We start from the raw sequence: 22,677 nt of genomic DNA, 5'->3' as shown, positions 1-22,677 counted from the left end.
AAGATTTACTGTAAATATCTTCCTTCATAAAACTTTTTTTTGTTGTTGTTTTTAAATCAAGAAGTGCTATGGTTTTGAAAATCATGTTATCTCAAAAACTTAAATTCTATAAAAAGGTAGGGTTTTGACTGATGGGAAATTTATGCAATTAGTTTCCAAAATCTAAAGCAAATAACACTTATGATATGAGCAGGAAGCAGAACTGGTACTAGAACTACAGTTCTTCAAAGCAGAGGAACCGATCATTTTGTTACTATTCCCATCAGTTACCATAGAAAATTGGTAGTTTTTACTTGAATAGGCTTTCGTAAGCCACAATTCTGATTTTATCAATAGTCTTTTTACTGAAGCCTTCTTCATCAGCAATACAAAACAATAAAAAGAAAGCAGCCATTTGAGGACTATTTATGACTGCTATTCCAGTGCCTAAAAGTTTACATTTAATACTCCCATAAGTTTTATGCAGACATAACAGAAAACACATGCCAAAAAGTTTATCACCTAGAAGACACTAATACCTTTAAAGATTCTGCACTGAGCTTCTTAAATATCACCGTAGGACAGTTCTTTCAGGCAGAAGAAGGGACTAAGCTTTTATCTGGTAAACTGTCTGTGAGATACCAATTTTCTGTTGTACTGCACCTTGCAACTCTGCCAGTGACACATCTTTCCATCTCATAGCTTCAGAAGGGTTCCTCAGCAAGCAGCTGTATGGTGTTTTCAGTGGCTGTGTCTGAGGAAGCCTTGTTTAGACAGAGGGAGTTTCATCGCTCTGCCCTGTGATCTAATACAGTATGATTAAGAACACTGTGTTTAAAAATTTATTCACTATGTTTTATGAAAATATGTTTCCATCTGTACGAAAAGATTCCACGGTGAAGCAAAAGGATAGGATAACGTCAGTTTTCAGTCTAATAATCCAAAAGAATTATCAAATGCTTTATATGGGAAAATGACGTTACACATCACCTTTAGAGAAGCAATAAACATAACCTTATCTTGACTATATTTAAATATATGTTAGAAGAAAGAACAAATCAGTTTTCAATTGCTCTTACCTGTAACATTGCTAAAAATGCCATCTAATTCCACTGAAGACATGCTTTCCACATTCTGACTGTCTGCCAGATCCACAGATTCCAAGAATCTAAAAGTAAATGGATGAATATTTTTATAAACCCTGTGAAATCTCCTCCTCCCCCCCGTCCCCAACATCTTGTTTACTAATACACAGGTATAATGCTCAGACATAACAGAATCTCCAGCAGAGACAGAAAACTCAATTAAGTCAAAAGTTGCAGGAGTCTGTATTAATGATGTAAGTGAGACACTCCTTTCCAAATCACTTCTGGAACTTTAAACCCAATATAGTGCCAAAAGTACTGCTGGAAACTAAGAATTTCTGATAAAAGAAAAGAGATTTTGGTCACTAAGCCATTCCTTACACATTTAACTCAGTTCAATAAAGCATTTAAATTTTATGCTTCATTTCAAACAAGTTTGAAGTCTCACTAATTCCAAATAAAACATATCCCCATACTTAAAACATGCTCAATTCTTTGCTTAACTGTAGCTTTTATCTTTAAAAGATTGTATGTCACTATAAAACAGAATATTTATGTTAATGCAGCCAGGCCTTGTTATTAGAGAATTCTAAACCAGAAATCTTAATCCCTGCTGTATTTTTCATTTGAAAAATTACCTGTGACTTACCTACCCTCCCAAACACCTATTCTTCACCTTAGTAGTGCTAAACACACATCCTATTCCAGAGTTTCTGGTTCTTATGTACCTTTACAACTCTAAACTGTACAGTTGTAACATTAGCCTTAAGTTTTCTGGGATCATCTAGAAAATATATTTAGAACTTACGCTTTTAGTTCCTTAACATCTGGGTTACTTTCTGGCAAGACTCCTATTCCTCGACCATAACAGGTGCCACCATGAAGATGGAACTCTACATGCGATACATCTTGGTTGTCAGTACTTGCTTGCTTTGCATGAATACTGTAAATTCTGAGAAAACTCCCAATCTTAAGCGTGGGGGGGGGGGGGGGAGGGAGGGAGAAAAGAGAGAGAAAAAAAAAAGACAGTGACTTGATAATACAGTGTTAGCTATTTCCTTGGAAAATCCTAAGCATCCTAAATCTCTCTCCCAGTTTTCACACAATGCCAGAATCACTGACGTTGAAAGAGATCTCTGGAAGTAGCCTAGGCCAACCTCTCTACTCAAAGTAGGGACAACTAGGAGAGGTTGCCTAGGTCCCTGTCCAGTCGGGTTTTGCATATCTCAAGGATGGAGACTTCACAGCCTCTCTGGGCAACACATCTGCTTTGCTTTATCCAACATCATTACTGGTGGCAATGGCTGCAGTCAGAACCAGCATAAGTATTCTTACAAAATCTCAAGCAGACTTAAGAAGACAGACATGACAGCCAAAAAAATTCTTTCCTTGAGGGCACAGTTTGTCTTCTGTATTCACAATACAACTCTCTAGAGACTGCCATGCTGTGATTTTTCCATGCATGATGGCACTAAGCAGTTGATCTCATGTTCATTATCACATACGTCATATCTGTATTTAAGTATACACACAAACACATCTGCTTACACACGTTTTTTCTCTGCCATATCTTACACTCACATAACAGATAAACTATTTTTGCAGCACCAGAACAAAAAGCCAGTACTTTTTAGAGCTTCAACGATAGAGTTAGGAATAGTGTCAAAACCCGATTTTCTCCTCAGATTTTCTTCCTGTTTTGCTTAGAATTAACTTCTGCTCTCTGAAACAGTTTTGTCAAGTTACACCAATAAACTTAAGTTAACTTACACAGGCATCGACTAAAAAAGATGTTATGGAGTGGTGGCCTTTGAACACATTTTTACAACTTTGCTTTTATTCCAAAATACAGCTGCACCTACTTCCCGTCCCCTCCCCCCAAAAAACCCTTCATTCTAAAAGTAGATAATCTGGAGATTTAATTATGTTGTTGATTTTCTTTTGCTGTGTTCTAAAGGCCTTTGAATCCAACTTGCTAGTATCCAAATAATTTTTATAAAGTATAACCTCAGATCCAGCTGATAGCTGGTGAGCTACACACATTAAATAACCTGGATTAATATTTGCTCCAAGTATCTTTTAAATAGCACCATATAAATAATAAATTATTTTAAGTTGACTTCAATTAACATTAATATAACAGCAGCCAGGCTGTTCTGCCTTATTTCAGCTTCAGCTCCCACTTTAGGTACAAAACTTAAGAGCCAGTGACTTTAACCAGCAGAGACCTAAAAAGTGTGCTCATTAGGCTGGCCTGGCCATGTCTTAAAAGATGACACATACACATATGCATATATGCATAAAAGCAGATCGAGCAGCAGATAAAGAGGATCATTTCACCAGCAACTTGGAAAGTGTGAGTACAGTGTGAAGGCTATGGGCAAACTTTTTTTTTTTTTTAATTTCACATTTCTTATAAAGCACCAATTCCTGTCTTACTGATAACAAAATCAGATGGTTTAATTTTAGTAAAAGTCATACCTTAAAGCCAGATAAAACATATAAAGCTCACTTTCATTTCATTATTTTGATTAGGACAGTTTCAATGAGAGTTAACTGTCATTAAATTAATGAAAATGTCTTTCAATAATGACAGATTGGTAAATTGTCCAACATCTTGATTCTGGAATCCTCCTCTGTCTCAAGGAATAGACTCTTGACTATATGGCGCTGCCATAAAATTGCTCTTTTAAACAATGATGAAAGATGAAAAGGCAGCATATTTTCAAATTCAGGCACCAGGGACATAGAACAGTCTGCACACACTTTTCCTTCTGGCATGGAGCTCTTACCATAGTTTGAATTGATCAACTCAACTGGGGGGGCTGCTCATTTTGTTTGTACAAGGTCTCTCTCTCATTTTACAGAACTTACCACACATTGTTATTGGCAATAACTAACTAGTATTCTTGTTCTTTACAGCTTCACAACCACTAAGTAAATTACTGGTGATTGACGGGTGATTCAGTAATAGGCTGGAAACAAAGTGCATCTAAAGGTCTTATGTTATCTCCCACTCAACAGACATAAAAGCTTGCAGTCAGATTATAAAGCATGCAGCACAGTATCAGTTTACTGCTCTTCTAACAAATCTTTGCTATAAGTAAGTGCTTGAAAAACACTGCATCTAGGTTATCTCATTTTTTCCATCTTCCCTGCCTATATGAAGTAATTCACTTTTCAACTATGAAAGTAGATTTCTTTTCTTTGAAGGGAATCTGTTCATCTTTTCTAAATCCAGTCAAGAATCTTAAGTTCATACAGTTTTCTGTGGAAAAGAAAGTATATGAACATAACATATATGTGAAACTAAAGAATATACCATAGTATCACTGCTTGCATTAATTGAACCTATACCCATTAATAAGCTCATAATAACAATAAGCTTTTATAGCTAAGACTCAATTATGGTAATAAACACCCTTTGTAGTGCTTTTTTCCTCCACCCCTGAATCAGGCACATTCCGTACAGGTATATATAAATAAGGTAATGCATCTCCAGTGATATTTAAGGATCAGGACAACTCAAAACTTCTTGGGTCCTCCTTTCCCTTCTATTGCTAAGCTCCAACAGAACCACACAAGCACGCAAAGAGGCCCACTGGTATCAAAAGGATAGCTTGCATGTTAAGATCACAGTTAATATGCTTATCTAGAAGCCTTTTTCCTTTCCAGGTGCTAAATTTCATTTGAATATGTTCTTAATAACGCTCTTCCCTCCCTTCTATCCTATTTGGCATAATTGAGATCGTGTTACCAACACTGGGGAAAAGCTGCTCTGTATAACTGAGAACAGGAAAGAAGTGGAAATGGAGGTAACTACAAAAGTAAAATACAGTCTCTATCGTGAAACAGTTAATAAGACTCTAAATATAAAATTATGACACCACCTCTTAGCTCAGAAACTAAAAGTAAGATAAAACAGCTAGACAACATTTTGCAGCAAGAGCACAAGAAACCTGAAAGATGCCAATTAAAAACAGTTAAAAGGCTGTAAGGTCAGGAAAGGTCAATTAAAAAAATCCTCAAAATCTTAAGTGAGAGTAAGTGCAGACCACTCATTTGCAGACTATCACTTACCTATGTACCATTTATTTATGGTCAGTTTAAGTGTAGACCATTCAGTTAAATGGAGCTTTATTGGAAGAACCGTGAAAAGCTTCAAGAAGTTAGTACCTGTTCAAGATAAGATGGAACTGCATGGTATCACAGCATTACATAGATACTATCTACCACTATCTATTATCTACTTCGTAACAGAGAATAAATTTCAGGAAAATTTTAAAAGTAATCATGCTATTTTTAAGATGCTTGAAACAACTAAAATAGTAACAAAAATATTCTTAAAGGAAGAAGTTTTCTGAATATCCAAAAAGTGAATGAAGTCACTGTAAATGCTAAAGTGGAATGCAATCTACAGAACCAATAACATAGCAACTGCTTATATGCTGCCATCCTCTGTTATGTATGTTTAAAGAATGTTCCCACCACAAAGAAGAAAGAAGATTAAAGATTTGACTTAGACTTAAATTTGGGTGATAAATTCAGAGCTGATATGAGTGTCTTGCAGGTGACATATTTTATGGGAGCCAACAAAGGTAACAGATGCATAAATTTGGCTTACTAGACTTTCAGTTTCATCTGTGCATAAAAATTTCTAGGTACACTTTTTTTATGTATTTAGATTTTTGATGTTTCTGATCCAGTATAAAATTGCAAAGAACAGTCATATTACAAAAATAATCTAAAAACTGTGACAAATGCTTTTGGATAAACACTTTTTGCTAAGTTCTTAGCTTAGTTCTGCTTATCAAATCACCTTATGACAATATATTAGTGTTGAACTACTTTTTTTTTTGACAATTTGCATATGAACAGAAAAGAACCTGAGGAATTTTTGTTTTGCTTTCAAAACAATGTATCACAAAACTAGATATTACTTATTATTTGTACAAACATAAAATGTTAGAAGTGGTATAGGAGAGCTAAGGGCCCAAGATAAAGTATTGTTCTTGCCTTCTAAAACTGTGTGCTGAAATCAAGCAAAATTCAACTGAATTACATGTTTTACTGAAACACTCCAAGACAGACTCTACTGAAGCTTTCTGATTTTTATAAAAATATTGCTTACTCCATATGTATTTGATCAGATTGCTCTGCATTTTTTGCAAATGCTAATTTAGATATTTTAATATTGCTCATAACTATACTTAAAAAGTTGTAATTAAAATCAGCATTGCAAAATATTGAAAAAGTAAGGCAGATTATGTATGTCAACAGAGTAACAAATCTGACTATGCAAGACAGACTGCAACTTCCATAAATTCCGTTGGGAGGCAGCATTGCTTACGGTTAACAGCAGTGAGCAAAAGTTATGGGTGTTACAGCTAAAAATGTTATGGTACTTTTGACCAATTTATAGAATGCCTGCAGAGAGTATACATTATACACTTGTCCGACACAAAATTATGATCTATGATAAAACAATGATTTTCAGAATCGTCACTGAAGTTTAGGATAAAAGGCAACTCTTTAGAGTAATTCTATTTATGAACTATCCATCTACCTCATTTAGGACAAGTTCATTTAAAATGAAATTAAAATACTATAAACACATTTCTGGCAATGCTATAAGTATATTAGTATCCTATTTTCAGTCAAATTCAAGTATGGCTATTTTAAAAATAAATATTAAGGCTAAAAATAAAATTAAAGAAATCACATCTACAGCTCCCAGGAACCAGCCAGAGGTAAAACAAACAGTTTTCAGAATAGCAAATTCTCATAATTGCTTCAAAACAAACAAGGCTATGTCCAAATTTAAGACATTGATAAAGTCTTAAAGGTCATTTGTCATGGCAGTCAAACTTTCAGGACTGGCCAGAAAGACACTCATGAAAACAGCTTATCTCTATCTATAGAAATCACTTAACCAAATCGACCTATACTAATGTTTCTCACTTTATAACAGGTGATATTCAAAGGACTCTTTGTATTATTTTATCATACCAACAGTCTAATTTGACTGAGTAAATTGTGCACAACTTGATATGCGCAGCATTTGGGCACACTCCCTTGTATGCAAGGAATAAAAAAATAGCAACTTAAATCCATTAAAAGGTTAGGGGGATTTTGTGTGTGTGTGTGGGGGGGGGGGCGGTCTTTTCAATGATTTTAAAGACAGAAGTGGGAAAAATACAATAGACAGGTGTTAATAACACTACCAATGCCTGAAAAATATGAAGTTAGGATATTGTAGTCATGCAACTCATGTAACAAACAGGTTGGAAATGTGGCTCAAACAGACATTAATAAAGCAAGCAAGACTTGGTCCAAAGCACTATCAAAAAGCATAGAAAAGACATTGAATAGCACAGGAAAAACACAGTGGAAAACATTCAAATTCTGCATCTAAAGACATGTAACATGAGGTAAACACTCTGAAACTAGTGACTTGAACTTGTATGAGTGCTTAAGGTTAATTACTTTCATTGTACTAACTAGAAAACAGACTGTAACACAAAATAGCCAACGATAATCATAAGGGGAATTCGCAGTGCCACATATTCAACATATGACTGTCCATGAAGGAAATCTCTAACTTGAGTACAAACTGTGGATATCTAGACTCCCACTGTTGATCACTGATACTCATCATGACACTTACTATCCACCAAAATTCTCTGAGGCAGAGAAACCCATGTCACAAACCTATTCTCGAGTTATAAGGTAAGGTCTGAGTGAATCCTGAGAACCTCTGAAGAAGTTGGGTTAAGAAAGAGACTTAGGAATCAGGAGCAGGTTGCAGGTTCAGGTTCCTGGAATAATGGGAAAGCCTCATGCACAAAAGGTAGCCAGAAGAGGAGGGATATTTTGGAAAAAGCAGTGAACACCATTGTCCTTCCTTCTTTGTAGCTCCATTTATATCTTTATGTCCCAGGAAATGATCCATTTCCTGTGGATTTAAGATTTCCGAAAATTCTGTGTGTATTCTGCCAAAGCAACAAATGCTGAAAAGCCACAATCTTACCACTGGGAAGTGGAGGATAGTAAATATAGTTGACAGAAAGTCTACTTAACAATATCAACTGTAATAGATCTTTAATATTGCTGAAGTTCTCTCTATAGAACACTGTAAATATTAATTGACTGGGGAAATCAGATAAAATGCTTTTATCTTCAGTGCTTTTTGGATAGATGACCCAGACAAGTTTTTAAACTAAATCTTGCAGGAATATTCCTGACACTGTGCTCTAGGATTTGATATAAATCGACTGTAATGCATTACCCATTATCTCTAGACTGTGTAATGCTTACTCAGAGCTTCCTTGGCTGAGCATGGTCATACAGACACAATTTTAAAATAAAAGCAAATATTTTGCTTTTCTCAGTCTGCACTTCTTGATACCAAGGCTGTGTAAAGCAGATTGTTCCTACACTAAAACATCATTTCAGAGCTGCAACTGTTATTGCAAATGGTACACAACAACATTGGAGAGTGTAACCTAACATTTTATCAGCAATTTACACAGAAATGCAGTTCTAAGGTACTTTCAAATGCAGAAAAGATGTCTCAAAGAATAATGCACTTTATTGTTTCTGAAACCATAAACTGGCAAAAAACACCTAGTACAGTTTCTGTTCTTACACTGTTCCTATGCCTGCGCGCAGGAAAGTACGCTGTGCATATGCTAAACTCCCTCCAGTTTTATGCTTATGCATAAATGATCCTATAATCTTTGTATAACAAGACCCTGAACTAAATAAGATATTATATGGACTAATATACCCACAGAGTTTTTCAATTACACTTTCTTACAATAAGACATAATTTCTACAAGTACTTAAAAATAAACCTTTTATTAAACCTTTCATTTTATGAACAGTCCTCAAAGTTTATTTAAGTTATCTTTAGGTTATTCTGTGAAGCAAAAAATAAAACTAACTGCATAAATTACAGCCTGCACTTCATAAATCTTTCTGGAGGTTAGTTGCTAGGGTATCAAAACTTTTTATTCTGTAACTCCACTAAAATACAATCCATCTGTTATAGCAAAAACTGAAAAGTGGTGGTCAGAAACATTCTAATTTAAACTTTCCGTTTCGAACGACCAAAACCGCTGCAACTTTGCACATAGTAGAAGGGGAAAAGCAGAGCTTGTGTTGCTCAGCAGGTCAAAACAGATTTCTTAGCTGTTCCCTTTGGCATTAGAGCTTATGCTATGCAATACAGTATCTAGCAAAGGCACATGTGTATAAAAGAAAGGATAAATAGGAAGGAAAAAAAAGGAGAGAACTGATGAATACACTCCATGTACCACATATTCAATATTAAATTCTGAGTATATATGGGAGAGAGTCATAAATGGACTACCATCAGCTGCTCAAGAAAATACATTTTATTAATATTCATTAAACAATTTTCCCCTCATTTTCAAAATATATTCCTTCACTGAAACATCATCATTTATGTACATCAACAGATGAAACCAGTTAGTAAGATAATAATTCTGTGAGAGAAGCTGTAAGTAATGAATCACTTTATGAGTACATTTTGTGAATTCTTACACAAATGCCAGCTATTTTATTATATGGTATTTACTTATGAACATATATTAATCTAGCAAATTGATTTTGTGTCTGCTGATAGCCCCAGACTAACAACTACAAATAAAGTATCACTTACCTTTATAATCTGGTAAAGACAAGATCTTAAAAACCATACTTGCATATAGAAGGCAAGCCATAAAATGAAAGATACATTTTTTGCTAATTTGCTGTATTCAGAAGCAAGATGGCAGTATTGCTGAAGATCAAATGTTTAATTATGTTGTTCTTTTATCTATGTAAGCATAATCAACATTACTGACCCACTAAATGAAGATATGCATTGTAAAAATGCAGAAGTTTGTAGAACAGATCTTTCACTGACTCCAGACTTGCAGGCATTTAATAGGACTGTAAGTTTAACACCACTTGATATCACTTAAATAATTTTAAAGAATAGCATACATTTTCTGAGAACATTATGTTCACAGGATTATGTATGATGTTGCAAAGTCCAGAAAGAGCTGCTTAATAGGATTTTTTTTCATGGTGATTTTAGGGTAATGAGGCTGTTTCACACGTGTTGAGGGAGTTTTATTTTCAAATAAAAGGTAGCGCAAAGACATCAAAAAGATAAAAGTAACAGTTGAAACTATTTAATAGTAGAACTTCTCTGAAGTTCTCACTTTCTCTGAATTGAGTTCTAGATAGAAAATAGGTCACAGAATGAGAACTAGAATACTAAACTCTGCATTACCTTAAGTGATTTTGCCAGTTGTACATGGTTATCATAGACTAGAATGTCCACTGTTAGATGTCGCAGCTGATGAAGGAGACCTTTTTCTCCTTCCAGGTCTCTTGCTTCCACAGGTACCTTCCACGTCGGGTAGGGGCATTTTGTTCCATCCCATACCTGCAATGAAAATAAACCACCCTAATATGCTTAAGAGGCTCTAGGTTGAGCAATTGAAATATCAATTTTTAATCAAGCAACAGATCTGTAAAAAAAGTTAACGACAAGAAATCTTATTTGGGGTCTCAGTTCTAAGCTCCTTAAACTACTCATATAGATTTCAAGAGATTTTTTTTATTCTTTACAGAGTATAAAATAACCTCCCTATAGAATTTTATCAAGTGTCAAAAATTAGAATTTGCCAGTATTTAAAAAAATTTAGCCCTAGCAAAACCTTAACTGTTCTCCAATGAAGTAGACTTCATTGCATGCAAAACTTCATATATTTAATATCTGAATCCCTGCTAAAGTTTTTAAACACTCTAGCTGTGGTATGTGGAGACTGTGTACACAGCACACACTCCATTAACTACTGATGATTTCCTACTTCAGTCTACATTGCTGGTTAAGTGGACCATAGTACAAAAGCATCAGTATTTCACATATACTTAATAATTAGAATTCTACAAAGTGGATGCCTAAAGCTAAGTTCCTGATAGATACTTAAGTACTGAATATCAACAGAATTATTTTTGAGCTACTAAAGTTTTGTGGAAAAGTAAGATTGCAGTACTTCACAGCCAAAAATCTTTTTATGCACATCAAACTCCAAACTTTCAGTGATAACTGTTCTGCAATATATTCTGTAAACCATAATTTCATCAGTTGACAATTCCTGAAGATGTGCTTTTCTCAAAAAGAACAACAGAAATAATGGTCTCCAGAACTGGCATTGAAAAAGAAAAAATTTAGAGGCATTTGAGACTACGACTGCAATGCATTTCTTAGGAATTCATGTGTATTGGTCCAACAGAAGCTAATTTTTAGACAGTTCATGCTACCAAAGCATTTTATCCCATGAGCTGGGCACTGCAGAGCAAAAATAGTTACCAAAGGTTAATTTTTAAAGGGTTTCTACCTCTTCCTGTCATCAGGAAAAGCTGAACTGCTGTGGATCAAAGGGTCCACAGAAAAAGATGTAAGAAGCCATGAAGCCATGCGTAAATACACTGAGAATAAATCACGGTTGAAATACTCAACCCAAATCAGAGATAAAAGGGAAAACTGTTCACAGTGAAAATGGCCTGTAACATCAAATTAATGTTCCCAAATAAAACTGAATTCTGAAGGATGTAGATAATGAGGTGGTACATGCTACCACAGATTTAAAAAAGCCTATTATCTTCTGATCCTGTACCATGAAATACTTAAAAAAAACACCTTTGAATGAGATGCTGCTCATTATCTGAATTATCCAGGCCTTTCCCAAACTAAGATAGAGAAACAGAGATTTATTCCACTGGCTATATGTTATGAAATTAGTTTATTTGACAGAAAGAAGAACTGTAACCTTCTCAAGTCCTCATTATTTTCCAACTAGCTTTATTTGGGACATTTTGGTAATTCTATATTTAAGAGATAGATCTGACAAACTGATTGAAATAACCTGAATGTACCTTCAGCTCTAAGGATGACTGTTTAGTTTTAAAATGTCGTTTTTTGGAGGAACTAATGGGGTTGGAGCCAGGGCATCTTTTGAAGAAATTTTTAATCCAGTAAGCTCTCCTCTCAAGAGAAAAATTCTTTAGAAAAGTAGTTGGTTTTCTTTTTCACTTGCAAAAACATGAGCACAAATCAAGTTCACTACCTCCAGAGCTTACTAGCTTCACTTTACTCAAACTACAGAATAGATGAAAAAACAGGAACTAACGAGCAATTTACTTACAGCCCACAAAGTTCTGAGGTTTTATGGGGTCTCATTGGACATCCCTTTCACAAGAGATAGTTTAAACTGAAATATTTGTAACAACTGCAGAGCATATTATAGGATGATGCTTAAGGTTTCTTTTTGTGTAGTGCAAACGTTCTGTGTGGAAAAAAAAGTCTAAAAAAGGCTACTCTAATGAAGGAATATTGCAATGTATTGCTTCCAACATGCTATAACAGCATGGCTTAATATAGTAGTACCAATGAATAATTATATAAAGTCATAAAATAGAAAATAGCAGGCTGTTCATCACTCAGGTTTTAACATCAACTTATAGTACTTGAAAGCAAAAACAGACATTTCAGAATAACAGACTGATATAGCTGGAGCTAAATCCCGGAAAGTTATATAGATCCCTTTTTATTTAGCTGATGTTAAGGATCAATCCTGGAAAGTACTTTTCTATTGTGTGACATTTTGCATTTTGTTCTTTTGTTAAGCACAGATCCCCAAAGCACTTATGTTTAACTAACTGAGGCTACCTAAAATTCATCATAAAGATAACATAATCAATCCATTCATTCATTCATTTTCTAGAGAGTGCTAGCTGCATTAAGCGATATCTTACAGGCATAGCTAAAAAGAACACAATAATTCTTGCTGACTAGAAAACAAGGCTAAAATTAAAATTAACAGTATTTTTCAGTTTTAAGAAGCCCTGCAATATTTATCTACAAACATTTGTGAAACTATATTCCATACCAATGCCATCTTATAAAACCTCTCTAAACAAGTAAGTTAGATGAACAACTTTAAAGAGAACAGGGATTTCTATTTCGTTTCCATAAAAGTAATATGGTCATAGATCATAAATTCACTTAACCTCTGAATATTTATCTACATAAAATAATTAATATTATAAATTAAATTATAATTTAATCAAATAATATGCTGGTTTTATCAAAACTCTGAATCATGATGTCTTAATATATAGGTCTTAACATTATTAAAAAAAAGTCTACCTTTAGAAGAAAAGAAGATCCATCCACTCTTGCTTTCCCTACCAGCTGGCAAGTGAGGTCAAAGAACAGCATTGGCTGAACACCAGATAATTTTGCTGCAGGTCCAGAGATGGAAAGATTACTAGCTGCCCAAGCACGTAGTTCTTCTATTGTTTTATGCTCTTCATCCAAGAAAGTGTACAATTTACTAGAGGTTCGAGGAACTACAGGTGCGCCTACAGTGCCATCAAATGTCAAGGATGCAAATCCCCCACTGGTAATTCCCTGCATTTGTCCATTGTATTCCCTGATCTGTAATAAAATACAAAGAAAAAAAATGAATGGCTGCACTGCATCAAAATACATGTATGTTTCAATTTTATCACATCCATAAAGGATGGCCCATTGATCATTTTTGTTCCTGGTACCATGAGGAGAAAAGAGCCAAAACAAAACAGAACAAAAACCAAAAAAGCAAATTAACATAACCTAGACAAAGTGGATAAGCAGAAAATATAACATAGTACCAATAATTTCTAAAGAGGCAGACTAATATGTACCTGCAAATATACAGCATCAGTGCACAGCATCTTATTCACCATTCTCAAAGTATATAAGCAGAGAATGCACCACTGTTTTTATAGATGGAGAAACTGAGGCATCAGCAAAATTAATTTTTAAGGTCACACAGCAGAGCATTGGCAGAAAAGAGGAATTATAGATTCTTGTTTCTGCATCTCAGGATAGACCATGCTTCCTGATATTATGGAACTGAGAAATAAAATATCAACTATAGGAGATAACTTCTTCTATAAAGCAAACAGGGACCGGTTTTCTTCCCCTGAACTATGAATTTAGCTTTCAGTATTACTTTTATATCTACCGCCTTGCACATGGCGGGTCCCTGGTACCCTGCTGATTTAGCAGTATATCTGCTAGCATACAAAACAGAGTTTAGGCTCTGAGGCATTCCTTCAAGGATCAGGTAGTATCTTACCGTTCCCTACGACACCCACATGATTCGTGATCCAGAAATCTCAGACCTTGATTTAACCAGCTATTTATATGCAACCCTTTTTAATTAAAATTTGCTAACCAAGACGAAATAAGACTTCTGAATACGCCATTTATGAGAAAATCTAGTTTAAGATTCCCAGGGCTCAGTTTTCAAATGGTTAAAAATCCTACTGATTTAAAAGTGCAGAACCCAAAAGATGTAACAAAGAAGTTCTAAATAGCAGCATTTGACCAAGACAGAGCCAACAGTTCAGCCCTAAAGTTTATATCACAGATTTAAAAAAAAAACAGGTATTCTTCTTAGTGAATTTATAAGCAAAGCAGTTCAAGCTTGGTAATAGGAAGTCCTTTAACCCCTGTGACTTTGGCATAGGTCTTGCCTAGAAACATAAATGTTTTAAGGATCATCTCTAGGATAAAGTTCCACATACTTAAGCATTCTCCAGACCTGACTAACAGTTCACATCAGTTCACAATGCAGTTTTTCCTCAACTGTAACACTGTAAAACTTTAGTCTTTTGACCTTTAGATTTAAATTTTGAAAGTACAAAAAAGCCAGGGGAAAAATCAGGAAAGTACACAGTTTTTCATAACCAATTATTTTGAAGTAAGAACTCCTCACAATCTGGAACAGAATGTTGCCGTGTAAGAGCAAGACATTATCTGAGATAAATGCATAGCTTTACCTTAGTTGCTGTCACTGGCAATATATTCCATGGCTTCTCAAAATAAGTAACATCCAGAGGAGAGGAAAGCCCTCTTTCATCAATCTTATTTATTCATCCGCTATCAAAAGATACTTCAAGCATATTTTAAAGTAACTTGTCTCACATGTCAAAGTGTTTAATTCCAATTTACCTATTTATTCATTAATTTAATTTCTTCTCTAATTTATTTAATCATCAAAATACCTTGACTTCTTACTAAAAACACTATTACTTAACCACAGACTATTTTCCCAACTTTCCAAAGCCTTGATGTCATGTTTTCAGTATTCTTAATGCTGTGTTTGAACATACAGTACTTATGACATCTCCTACTACCTTCATTTAATGGATTTGGTATCAACCTGAATGTTGGAAAAGGCAGTTATAAAATAACAAAGGAAATAAAATATGTAAGAAGGTAAACCATAAGTGTCATGATGAGGGGGCAAATGTTGTTTCAGTACAGCACTCTAAGTAGATCTGAAGTTAAGCTGTGATATTATAAACTAGTTATATTTTCACACTTAAATGATTTTCAAATTGAATTAAACCTAGGGAAAAGGGCTAACTTGAGACTTTTGCGTAAGATGAAAATTTCCTCCAGTGGTTTTTGTACAACTGCCAGAGGGCTTTAGTTTATTATTATTATTATTATGGAGGAAGGGAAGATGCCACTGGAGAAAAATTCTTTGATATGAGTGGAGACAATAAATAATGTTTGCTAAACACAAATATCTTTCAGGACAAAAAGAGCAGATAGCATGTGTTTTGCTTGCAGTAAGTGGGCAAGTAAGTTCCAACACAGACTGTCTGTGGGAGCCTTTGGCTAAGCTTCCTTAAACTAAAGAACTGAAGGTGGAATGTCACCCCAAACTCAATGGAAAAAATCCTCTACTGCTTTCAGTTGGATAGAACTCTATCCTGAATATACTCATTTAAAAGACACTAATCTTGAAATGCTTTATAAATAGATTTGCAGTAACTTAATACACTTGAACTCCATTTTAGCAAAGCTAATGTTATCCAGCTCATTCAATGGAAGAGGGAAGCGTGATAGTGAGTAAAGTATAAAGCTGGAATAACAGCATCTCCAAGGTACCTTTCAATCAAAACTGATTGTTAAATTGTAAAGGCAAGTGCAATACAAAGGACTATTACAAAACCACTGGAGTCACAGATCATCTTAGAATATCAGAAATGTTTTGCAAAGACAACATATAACAGATACAGATTTCTCTGATAAAAGGCTTTTCGGATTGGATCCATTTAACAAATATAGTGCACATAGTTAGAAGGCACTGATTAAATTTGTTGTTTGAAATACATTGTCCAAACTTATATTCCAGTTTGGATATACATTCAGCCCTCACTGCAAGATATCTTTTACCTTACCAATGGTTAAAACACACACATGATCCCCATGATTCACAGTCAGCAATAAAATAATAGATGATCAGTGTTCATATTTTGCCAGCCATTTTCCTCTCAACTGCAGAATCCTAGTACACATGAGATACCAGTGAAGAGGAAAGAAAGGGTGCATGACTGCCTGTGGGCAACACATCTTAAGAATTACAGTTACTGCAGTGAACAACTTATTCCACTCAGTTAAACACTTGTATACAAACATATGCCACTCTGTGTGACCCAAATAGGGCTCAGTTGACAGAGAAACAAGATCTCATGATCTTAAACAATTAAACAGTGACAGAACAGGCATGGAAACTCCACAACCTCTCTAAGTAACCTGTTTCAGTAATGCACTACTCTCTGATCTTACAATCGTTTAGTAAATAATTTCACTTGCTTCCACTTTCAGAGCAAGAATTTGAAAACAGGCTCCCACTGTTGCTGTAGGCAACATGTTCTTTAATATCTTTTTCAGCGAAGTCTCACACATAACTTTGGCCAAGTTTCTAAATTTTGACAACATTTACTCAGAAGACACCAAGTCTGGCAGCTCTCTCAAGATTTAATGGAAAGATTTAATGGAAAGCTCAAGATTTAATGGAAAGATTTACTCTTTCCTGAGATCCACCTTCTCCCAAGATTTTATATTCACTCAGTATGCTCTGTACCTAAGCTCCTCTCTTGTTATCCTTATAAGTGAGATAGCTATGGCCAGAGCTGACCAGGAGCAAGAACTGAGCAAACAGATATTTCTTCTCCTGTGTTTCTCAGTAGTTTCCATTTTGCAGCAAGTAGCAAGGAAGAGCAAGCAAGCAACTTTAATGGGACAAAACTGGACTAGGCTAATGGTGGAAATACACTGATAAAAGAAACCCTATAGCTGAACACAGAATTGTTTGTTCCTGGAAATAATGTCAAGACTGGCCTAAAGACTGGGGCTAAAAACCTAGTGGACAAATGCTGTTAAGTATTAGTGGGTTGATGCTAAAGGAGAGAGACAGGATAGGACTAGTAGGGATAGCAAAAAGGAGGATGTGATTGATCCTTCCATGTTTTCATGAAGCAAAGCCTCATATGCTTAATATTCAGATTTCCAAGTATCAATCCTCTGTGAAAAGGCAAACAGTTTTGAAACTCACTAAAAAAGCCATATCTTATTTTTGTCAACTGACTTTGGCTTTAGAGAGAACCACCACTTATATCATGGATATAAGACATTTTTGCTCAAAGAAGAAATGTGTCTATACAGTGAATCTAAAGATTCTGAACCACCTGAATATCAATATGACAGCATGCAAGCAATTTGTTTTTTTCTTGCTGTTTATCTCCTGTTTGTTATTCCAAAGATCCATAACGTTGTATCCAAACTACAAAGTTAGAACATTAAAATTACAACAAGTAAGCATTCCAAAGTTAGTAGGTGCCATAGTTACATACATGCTTGCACATGTCACCTGTGCAAATAGATTTCAGCTCATGGTGCATTTATGTTATGATACCCTGTTTCATTACCCTATTTCTCCACAGGGCATTATCCTACTCAGTGCATCACTCAATATGTGCAATGCTGATGAATCAGAGCTATGTAATGAAGAAGCTGTCATTGGTAAGAGTCCTGTCTCCTTCATTCCAGCAACTGGAGCCTACATACTAAAGAAATCAAGTCACAAAAGTAAGAGGACAATAGTATCAAGATTACTATGATAGAAAGCCAGAGAATTAAGATTTTGATCTTTGTAACTGCTATGGAAATTGCATTATACTGAAGAAGTCACATAAGCAAAATTTATGATGAGAGGTCACTCCTTTGCTCTTCATCCTCCAAGAATTCAACTTGAATCACATAGAGTTGTAGAAATGCTGAGCACTCGCAGCTACATCTGATATTAATGAATACTACGCTTTGAAAATGTGAAGTGCTCTATCAGGCTGTGTATTCTGGACACAAACAACAATAAAACACATCCTAGATAGTGACTGCCTAGGCAGTGGGCACAAACTGAAATACTGGAAATTCCACTTGAACACAAGAAAACACTTCTTATTGTGAGGGTAGTTGGAACATCGGAGGTTGCCGAGAGAGGCTGTGGAGTCTCCATGCTGGAGATATTCAAAACCTGACTGGACATGGTCCTGGGCAATCTGTTCTAGCTAACCCTGCTTGATCAGGGGTGTTGGACAAGATGATCTCCAGAGGTCCCTTCCAACCCCAGCTATTCTGCGATTGTATTGGACAATGTAGAGTAGAGAATTCTGAACGAGGTGAACACCTGAATGAGAATACGCTTTATTTCAATTTCACTTATCTCCAATTCCTCAACAGTAGAAAATGGAAATCAAATATCAATTCACTACAAAGTGAGGATATTAATTCTTGTTTATGAATCACGTAGAGGTAATAACAAATACTAGGGAAAAATCAATGAAATAATTAATAATTCTATCATCATGGCAGGGTTTGAATAATACAAGGGAGGTAGAACAAAAGCCAACACAACAATAAAGACAAAATAATGCAGATTTAGTCAATACCAGCGGGATTCCTCTTCCTGCTCTTTAATAGCTTAAGTATAATGCATTAAGTCTAAGGTATTAACAGCTTCCACAGTGAACCAGAAAAGAGAAGCTCCAAGAAAACTCCACTTGAGAAACTTCTTTGCTTTAAAGGTAAGATAAAGCCTAGACAATCAGATTACAGGCCTAGCTTTTATATGGTTAAACATAGGCATCCTAAATGAATAATCCCATGCATTGGAACGGGGCATGGCTCTTATACCAAAATAAACAAACAAACAAATAAATAAAAAGCATGGCACCTTGCTGTTAGAAGACCAGCTAAACACACATGCGCAAAGAAATTCAGTTTTTGCACACAAAATTCGAATTCCCAGCATTTCCTAAATCTCTGAAAATATGGCTTGCAGTATCTTTTGTGTGTAATACAGAAGATAAAAGGATATAGTTGCTTGATAAAAGGACTGATAACACACTTTTACTACTAAGGGAAAAAAAATTTCCCCCCACACTGTCATCTCTGCAGAACACTGACTGGTTGAAGGCCCAAATACAGCACCGTAATTCACTAAGTATTATGATTCATTAGGCATCTTCATACGAAATCATAAAAATGTATTTCAAGAAATACTAACAGAAATGTAATTAAAGCTGGATAATCTTTCAATCCTGTTATCAAGACACTCAAAATTTTCATTTCCTGAAACAAATACTGAACAAATAACACGATTCTCTACCCCGAGTAGTCCCGACAGAATCCATTATATTATCTCTGAACCATAGGACCTTGCCAAAACCTGTTTTGCTATGAAGAAAATTTATTCATTTGCAGCTGAGAGCGTAGTAAGAAATAGTTGTTCTTAGAATGTGTTTGCAATCACTGCCAACTCCTTGGAAGTCTCTAGAAAGCATTTTTGTCACACAGGATTATGAATATACACTGTGAGGACTACATATACCTGCCCTCACTGGTAAACATAGTTCTCACAGACTATGGCATTTGCAACTCTCTATTCCTTTCCATTCAGCAAGGGAGGATGATGAGGTCTGAAGAAAACAGGAGATTAAATGATGAATTGTAAATAGTGTACTTAAATCCTAACTAAAGCTTTTATTTTTGAATTCAGAGAAAGCGCGTGTGAGAAAGGAAACAGTAACAGACCCTGTCTATTGAGAAATTAGACACAGTAACATGATCTTGAAGATTAAGAACTAATTGATAAGGATTTTACAATGATTTCCTCGAAAAACATGCTTTGTTCCCAAAATGAGGAAAACTGTGAGGTTCTTACACATGGTAGATCAACAGGCATTGTTAATAAGTTTACATGAAAGATAAATAGTGGAGCTGAGACACTATTAGATTTGTCTAACACAGGATACATACATGATTTCCCTGAGAGCTGTCCTTTTGTTTTTAACCTGTTGTTCTCACTTCTCAAAAAGTCCACTATTAACCTACCACAGATGTGCAACTTTTCAATTCTTCTGTTTTGATCACTCTCCTTTCTACAATTCATGGGCTTTTTGCAAGAACTGCTGTAAAATACATATATTGTAAAATAGATATTTTGATTTCAGAAGAAACAAACATATTTCTGCCTCCACTGAATTTCAGAAGCCAGGATATCCGTGCCACACTTATCCTAGTGGATTTAGAGAGAATCTGAAATGTAGCATAAGACTTTCCCATTCAAAGTCAAATCAATGAACTTCCAAGACTGCCAACAACTGGGTCGGGTTAGCAACATAGGTTTCAGAGTCTAAATCTAGTCTAATTTTCCTGTAATTATATAATAAGATTCCTGTAAGGAAGCTTTATATTAACCCTGAATAGCTTAGCTAGTTTCTCCTTTCAACTGTAAATATCTATAAATAGCTATAATATACATAAGTAACTGATTCTCAAAACCAAAGACTATTTCTGAATCTTAAGTTCTTTTCTAATAATTTCAGTGACACCAATCTCCATTACCGGATAAATCTTACCATTCACTTAGGGCCACATTTTTTCCTTTTCTCTTCTATTACAGGTTATCAAAAGTGACATGCTCTGTACTATTGATCTTTACCCCTTTCATTAACATATACAGTCCTAAATTTCCCAGAACTCTCAAGAGTGTTTACTTATGCATCAAGTTGTTTTTTAAATGGCCTCTTTCAGGATATATTTTCATTTCTGCTATATTTATTTTAAGTAAATTAAAAAGATAATTATGTATAGTTAACTTGCACATTAATATGTAATATGGTAAAATCATTTTTTTGATACTGTTTTGTACCTCCTTTGAATATGGTGCAGCATTCCAAGACTCCCCTTCAGTGTCTCCATACTGTACATGGCTGCAAACTAGCAGATGCAGTACCAGAGATATAAACACTATTTCCTTTGCAGCCTTTGATACAGGTAAATATTGGGTAAGGCAGGAAGACATCCAAGAAGCAGCTAAGAGCATATTGCACTAATAATCCCAATTAGGCCACATTTACTCGAGTAACTCTCTGGCTATTCTAAACTGCTCCATAAAAGAAGTTCAAGATCAATTGTTCATTTAATTCTAACAGTTTGAAGAGGAATAAATTATGCATATTTATGTCAGTTAAATTCTATGCATCTATAAGTGTTACCAAGTCATTTTGTCAACTAGTTTAACAAACATTCAAACAAAGTGAATGATGTTCTGGAGCTGTCGTAACCATGTCTAACACTTTTTTAAAGAGTGATAACAGATTAGTGGGGTCTTTTCTTAGTTCTAAATATTTGATAGCTAATTTCCAATTTTGGTCCAAAGCATAGACATAGCTCAGTGTTATCAATCAATTGCCTTATCCAATGTCTGAATACTTGAATTCCAGTTTATGAAGAATTACATCATCCCTAGAGTGCTATCTCTCATTGCAAAAAAGCAAGCGCATTAAAAAACTAGTACTTACCTTTATTCTATGAAATCGAACAATATCTCCAATTTTGTAAATTTTTGGAAGGGAATCTAGATTTCCACTAAAAAGAGTGCATGTTAACTTTGCATTTGATGGGTCCACAAGTGTTACAACTGAGCAGTAATCTGGAAAATATAAAAGTGTTTGAATGAGTAAAAGGCATGATGGAGTGATTAATACCCAAATATTAAAGTTGGGATAAATGGCCATACAGCCACACTTCTCTGCTATGATCAGCATAACCCTTCCAAAATCAGTTTAGTTACAACAGCCTAACAACAGAAGCGTGGCCCTTTGTACAACTCATTATCACAAGTAGCTGAAAATGAAATGGGTGATTAAGCACAAGCCTGTGGGCAAAGAACACACAAACTTTATTCTTCTGTCTGCTATTGGCATACTATTTTCTCAAGTGTCTATAAAATAGGAAGGACAGGTATATGTCCATTTGTACAATCCTTCAAGATTTTTTTCTGCCGTCTTCCGAATAGGCAATGAGCTCTGCAAGTTCTAAAAGCAAACGAAAGCGTAAATTACTTATCTCTCACTTCAAAAAAATATACAAGCAAGATACATGCTGCAAGGATGCAGACACAAAGCAGTACTCTTCAGGTATCGCAAGATTCTAGAATGTGCCCTTTTAAACTTAAACTTTGGTAACAGATTTTCAGTTTCATCAGTAACCTACAAGAGCAAACTCAAAACAAGCACACAGTTATGACAAAGCAAAATGGCCCAGAATACAGTAGTATCTGCAGGTAACAACAACAACAAAGCTGTATTTTACAATTGAAGTTATAGAAGCATGTGTGTTCAT

General features: G+C 35.0%; 1 protein-coding gene across 4 annotated transcripts in view; it reads right to left on the bottom strand.

The window, feature by feature from the left end:
• Nucleotides 1-22,677, bottom strand: part of POT1 (protection of telomeres 1) — an 81,420-nt gene that overhangs the window by 20,009 nt on the left and 38,734 nt on the right. For all 4 annotated transcript variants that reach the window (XM_026112999.2, XM_064506685.1, XM_064506693.1 and 1 more), the window contains 5 exons: nucleotides 21,855-21,985; nucleotides 13,294-13,584; nucleotides 10,369-10,524; nucleotides 1,873-2,033; nucleotides 1,059-1,147 (listed from right to left, as the gene is read on the bottom strand). In XM_026112999.2, coding sequence (XP_025968784.2) covers nucleotides 1,059-1,147; nucleotides 1,873-2,033; nucleotides 10,369-10,524; nucleotides 13,294-13,584; nucleotides 21,855-21,985 — 828 coding nt within the window. The remainder of the gene's footprint in view (nucleotides 1-1,058; nucleotides 1,148-1,872; nucleotides 2,034-10,368; nucleotides 10,525-13,293; nucleotides 13,585-21,854; nucleotides 21,986-22,677) is intronic.

Source organism: Dromaius novaehollandiae, chromosome 1 (assembly GCF_036370855.1).
Source record: "Dromaius novaehollandiae isolate bDroNov1 chromosome 1, bDroNov1.hap1, whole genome shotgun sequence".
Classification (NCBI taxonomy): Eukaryota; Metazoa; Chordata; class Aves; order Casuariiformes; family Dromaiidae; genus Dromaius; species Dromaius novaehollandiae.
The sequence above is the reverse complement of the archived record's forward strand: the minus strand, read 5'-3'. Positions and strand labels throughout refer to the sequence as shown.